This window comes from Amblyomma maculatum, chromosome 1, assembly GCF_055883805.1.
Source record: "Amblyomma maculatum isolate TAMU_Amacu chromosome 1, ASM5588380v1, whole genome shotgun sequence".
Classification (NCBI taxonomy): domain Eukaryota; kingdom Metazoa; phylum Arthropoda; class Arachnida; order Ixodida; family Ixodidae; genus Amblyomma; species Amblyomma maculatum.
This window is the reverse complement of record NC_139344.1, coordinates 446,359,200-446,365,199: the sequence shown is the minus strand read 5'-3', so window position 1 is coordinate 446,365,199 and position 6,000 is coordinate 446,359,200. Positions and strand designations below refer to the sequence as shown.

The following is a 6,000-nucleotide window of genomic DNA, read 5'->3' as shown; positions in this document are numbered from 1 at the left end:
GTCATCTGCATATACATATACAGTGACATCAGGATGAACCGGAATATCGCACATTAATATATTAAAAAGGAGTGGGGAGAGCACAGAACCCTGAGGCACCCCTCTTGTCTGTGCATAGGTGTCTGAGGTTAATGTGCCATAAGTGCAAAAAAATTCTCGTCCTTTCAAAAATTCCCTGATCCACGCATAAATGTAGAACTGAGGACGTAATAATGACAACTTGTTTAGTAGAATGGAATGTTCAATGCTGTCATAGGCCTTAGCAATATCGAGCGTCACTAACGCTGATACCTCCTTGTTGTACATTGCAAGGCGAATCCTACTTTCTAAATCTACATGTGCAGACCATATTGAGCATCCATTGCGGAAGCCTATTTGGGAAGAACTCAAAGCATTAACCTCTGAGATATGCTTTGAGAGGCGGCCATGCACAATTCTTTCTATTAATTTTACTAGATTCGAAGTCAAAGCTATCGGCCGAATGTTTTCAACATGAAATCCTTTACCAGGGTCTTTCAAGAGCAATATAATTTTCGCCACTTTCCAGACGTGAGGCAGCCATGCAGATTCTAATGATTCATTAACCAGATCCAGGAGATCCTGAGTGAAATCATTTGCTAAAATTTTGACCATACCTACCGTAACCCCGTCCCAACCTGGAGCCGAGTTTTTCATGGAAGAAATCACAGATAGTAATTCTGACCTATCAACCTCAACATACTCTGAGCAGGAAATGGGAGCGTGCAAGGGAACTCTGCACTGCTCCTGGAAACGTAATGCAAGTCCTTGCGCAATTTGTTCTAACTCATCCTTTGCCTCCTGTGGGGATAACACTACTGAACTTAATGACTGTGAAAGGTGCGAGTTTCTATTTTGTTCCATGAAACGATACAAAGCCTTCCTGTGCCTAGGGTTTGACAAATAAGTATTTAAATTTTCGTTGTACTCGTCCTTTGCCTGCGCTATGGCTCTTTTGAATGACGCCGAACAAAATTTGTAGTTTATCCAGTTTACAGGGCTCTGGTTATAAGAGAGGCTTTTCCATGCTGCTTTTCTACGGCGGAAGGCTTTCTCACACGCGTCATTCCACCATGGGGATGGCGACTTATTGTTTACTGTAGACCGCACAGTGAACTGGGAATCTACAGTAGCATTCGCGATTGAGGAAAATACCTTTTGTGCTTTGTCGGTCCTACATGAACAAAGGTTTGATTTGAGGGAGGAGCGTAGCGAAGCTGCATATTTGGCGTTGTTTACTAGTTTACGGTCCAAAGTTCTATCTCGTGTTGTGCTCATCATGATGGTAAATGTTATTGGAAAGTGGTCGCTAGACGTACCACTATCTACTGTGGACCATCCTCCTATACCTATCCCACCTGCTGCCAGGGATAAATCGACGACAGATTGTGAATTTCCGCGCATGAAGGTTATAGCCCGAGAATTGCAGCAGCGCACAGCATTTGACGACATCCACGTCCATAACAGCTGTCCACATGCGTCGGAGTAGTTATCCCAAAGAGTATGATGCGAGTTAAAATCACCTGCAATAACTACCCTATTAGAATTTGTAAGTAATCTGTCAAAATAGTCTGTGCTACGTACACCTGTGGGGCAGTAGACGTTAGCGACTGTGACAGGGCCACAATGCGGCAATGTGATATCTACAGCCAAAATCTCACACTCAGGATTCATTACTGTTTTGCTTATTTTTGCCCGGTGACATAATTTTGACGATATCAAAGTTAATAAACCACCGCCCCTACCGTTTACACGATCGGCGCGGAAAACATGATATTTCTTTAAGGTAAATGACTTTGCGGGGGAGAGCCAAGTTTCTTGCAAAAGCACTATGTCTGGTTTATGTGTTGAAAGGAGAAGATATAAATCTTGAAGTGAAGATATAATAGAGCGACAATTCCACTGCAGAACTTGTACACCTGCCATGATTACTTATCTAAAATTGAGGCCGCAATAGCCTCTTTTAACACATCGGTTTGCTGTGAAACTTTGGAAGGTCCTTTTTTAGTTTTGGTCTGAGAAATGGAGGACTTAGAGGGTGAGCTAGAAGCACGGCGCTTTTGAGTAGGGCAAGCCATTTCAACATCATTAGAGCAAAAACTTTTGCGAGAAATGCCTACAGGGACACTGTCGATTGTGTGCACTTGAGCCAGCACTAGAGGAGAATCTGCATTTGAACTTTCAGTACAGGTTTGAGATGAAATAGATGCTGGAGTCAGCACAGGTTGAGGTGGGCAAAGTGACTGGCTACCAACAATACTAGACAAAGCTTCAGTAAAGCTGGTAAGCATACGGTCAACCACGACAGAAAGGGCTTTTTCAACCGTTTTCACAATTGCGGTAGACAACGAGGTCTCAAAGTCTGGAGTAGAAGGGCGCACACAGTTGGCATAAGTGTGCCTTTTCCGATCAAGAAGGGCATAAGCATCTGCTCGAGAGCAACGATTCTCTTGAATTAATTCTAGTAACGCTTGCTCCTGGGATCGTTTCTCACAACTGGGGTCATCAGCCGAGTGCTCGTTACTGCACAGGCAACAGCTAGGTCTTGCAGCGGTACAGCTATTAGAAGAGTGTCCTTCCCCACACACCCTGCATCTTGTCGCAGACTTACACGCTCGTCCACTGTGTCCAAATCGCCAACAGTTGGTACATTGAAGGGGGCGAGGACGTAGCGGGTCAATGCGATAAATAATTGGCCAAATTTTTAACTCAGATGGCCACATGAGACCGGCAAAGGTTGTTATAACTGACTCTGTAGCAACACGCACCCCGGCCACTATGCGAGAGCAGCGATACACTGAAAGAACACCAGTTCCTGCGTCCTGAAATTCCTCCAAAATTTCTTGAGCAGTAGATGCAGGATCCACTCCACGCACAATACCCTTAGTGCAAGCCAGCTGTTCAGGAATAAAAGCTTTTACAGGAATCGATGTAAAAGAACTGCAGCGTAGCAGATCTGACACACAATTAATGTTTGCAGATTTGCAAACTATACCTCTTCTCCCGAAAGGTCGCACCTCAGAGATATCAAGGTAGTGATCCGTCAGAGTTTTGAGTTGCTGCTGAATAGCTTTCGGATTTTTCATTTTCAGCAGTCCATCGCCTATCGGTATGAGTGCGACAGGAATCACATCGACGCCATTTTTTGCAAATGATTCCAGAGGCAAGCTTTCATTCGGCAGGCTGGCGAACCAATCTGCCGAGCCCCCTCCCGGGGTGGTAAAAGACATGCCTGTGCGCAAGGTAATGACACCTTTACATTACCAAATCCTATAAAGCTAGCCTGAACCCTGATCAAAACCCCCCTGAACGTGGAAAGGCCTCACCACGAAGAAGCTCAGGCACCGAACACCTTGAGGACTCCCAGGACAGGCAGATCAGAAATCGATCAACTTCAACCTAGGTGGTGAAGATCGCTTTCCTTTCCTTTTCTATCCTTTTCCCAGATGAGGAAAAACGCGAACGTCGATAGGAGCGCGCTTTACTGGAAACATCTTTCCGGTCCTTCGTTTATTCGCTTCAAAAGCGCGCCGTACCCTTAGTTGAGCGCTCCGCCGACAGTGGTCAGGGCAGTCGCAGTCGTGTAAAGTCGTACCCGTCTCCGCGTCATTTTCCATGCAGCAACACTTGACAGATTTAAAAAATAATTCTTCTTACTTCCTTGTTTTAGCGTATTAAAGAAAAAGCAAATTGTATGTAAAATCTACGTTTTCAAAACAAGAACTGAAACAAAGAGTTATGCTTAATTATTTTGAAACAAAAAATAGATATGTAAAACATAAAATATTATGTGTATTTTTATGCAGGTATATTTAAAACATTGTTTGAAAGCGCAATCAAAAATTAATATTAGCGGATTGTTTGGTGCGGGGCTATAGTGTTCTAGCAGAGCGGCAGAGCCCTTGGCAGAGCTACGCAAGAGCCATTGCAGGGCTAGCAGAGCTACACAAACATCGAAAATGGCGTCTAAGAACAGCAGCTTTTTGGATACGAGAGCTGAACTCGCTGAACTTGTGAAGCGCAAGGCTGAAATTGCGGTGCGTAAGTCTGCTTAGTTTTGTACCAACTGTTGCTCTACCACTTTTTCATGCACAGATTGCCAAAGGTTTTGTGAGGTGGGAACAATCATTCGATCTTTCCCCTCTTTCAAAATGGCGCTAGCACTGGTGCAACATGGGGCTGCTACATGTGTGTAGCAGACCGCACGTGTTTTTGTTTACGTTTTGCCAACACGACTTTACTGCACTTATATTGCCGCTGGTATCACTTCGGTTGCATTTAAGTTTTTACTGCTTTCAAGCTGCTGTGCCGTGCTTGTGCTTACGACACAGTTGCTTTCAGAAACCATTTTTTCAAATACCCATTGCACATTTCGGCGCGAACTTACCATTATACTTCTCGTTTACAGGATACGTTAGCAAATCTCGAGCGACAGATTTATGCATTCGAAGGAAGTTACCTGGAAGACACACAGCTGTATGGAAACATTATACGTGGCTGGGATCGGTACCTGGCTCCGAACAAGTAAGTAATATCTGCTCGCGCTCTGTGCTCGTCGATCGGCTGCGAATTTCGATGAGGTTTCTGGGTGGGGTAATTGGAAATCAAAGAAGTGTCGCAAGCAGATATCTTCTTTCTCCTTCGACATGTCACAGTTTCTAGGTCTGACTTGTCAAAAAACATACACTCGTCAAAGGTGCGAGTGTATGTTTTTTGACAAGTGTGAATTTCCCTCGCCAAAAGGGATTCCGTCGAACCCCAAACCTCAGTTTCTAGATCTGTTAAGCAATGCTTTTCTACTGCCTGCATGGAACACGATTGCACTGTCGAATATTCGCATTTCACATTGGAGTTGGCTCAACTTTCTTCTATACAATAGTGAGTTGCACATCTTTCTTTTCTTTTTTTTTTTTTTTACTTAAGTGTGCGTTTTCACTCCACATGCATTTTTTAATATACGGTAGTTTTGTCTTCACTTGAGATTTGCTAATAAATTCAGAAAAAAAAAAAGCTAATTATGCAAGCAGCATGTGCGGGCGGCTGCACGTCTAGAACATGTCGCAATTGAAATGAGCACATATGTCTGGCCTTGCAAGCAATGAGGTTGACAGACTGTTGACTTGCTGCGGGCATTGTTGCAAAAGTGCAAGTCTCATGAGAGCAAACAAGCTGTTGACCAGAACGTATGGCTGTCCGCATAAGGATCAGTTGAGAATTAGCATTATTGAATAAAGTCTTATACTTCTGTCACACGGGCAAGTCCCAACTCCCTCGAACTTCTTTTCCATAAAGGACCACGCAGGGAGTTCAGCCCCAAAGGAGTTGTCACCGTGTCACATGGCTTAGAACGAGCTACTCAAAGACGCTGTCAGGGTCCCATTAGGCACTATTCGTTTTGTGGATGCATATAAAATAATCAAGTTAGAAACATGTAAAGTAATTTTTATCTGCTTTCTTTTCAACAGTTTGAATTGAATATAAAATATAAATGTTCCTTCATTCATATGAAAGGAATGCGCTGTTATACTGCTGTCACACGGGCACGGCTGAACTCCTTTTAACTCCCTTCAACCCAGGTAGTCTTTATCTCAATGGAGATACGCACCGTGCCACACGGCAGTCCTTTAGGAAAGGAAGTTCCTAGCGTAGGGAGTTCCAATCATCTCCCTCGAGCAGGTAAAGGGAGTTAAATATTTTAAGCTTCCGTGTCACAGGGCACTTTTTTAGGAAAGGAAGTTTAAGGAAGTTCCTAGTGTAAGGAGTTCTGATTATCTCCCTCGAGCAGGTAAAGGGAGTACTCTGGTTCCCTGTGAGCTTCAGTGCAGGTGTTAAAAAAAGCATAAGCATTAATTTTGAGTTTTTAACTAATTTTAATACTGTAGCACAACGCAAAGCATGGAAAAAAAAGTAAATGTGCAAATATCCAAGTATGCACGCAAGAATTTCGCAAGCACACTGTGGCCAGCAGAACAGACAAACCCG

General features: G+C 43.7%; 1 protein-coding gene across 3 annotated transcripts in view; it reads left to right on the top strand.

The window, feature by feature from the left end:
- The first annotated feature begins 3,911 nt into the window (after positions 1-3,911).
- LOC146209625 (uncharacterized) overlaps positions 3,912-6,000 on the top strand; it is a 65,905-nt gene continuing 63,816 nt past the window's right edge. For all 3 annotated transcript variants that reach the window (XM_084602583.1, XM_084602591.1, XM_084602598.1), the window contains exons 1-2: positions 3,912-4,055; positions 4,427-4,542. In XM_084602583.1, coding sequence (XP_084458709.1) covers positions 3,978-4,055; positions 4,427-4,542 — 194 coding nt within the window. In that variant the 5' untranslated portion in view covers positions 3,912-3,977. The remainder of the gene's footprint in view (positions 4,056-4,426; positions 4,543-6,000) is intronic.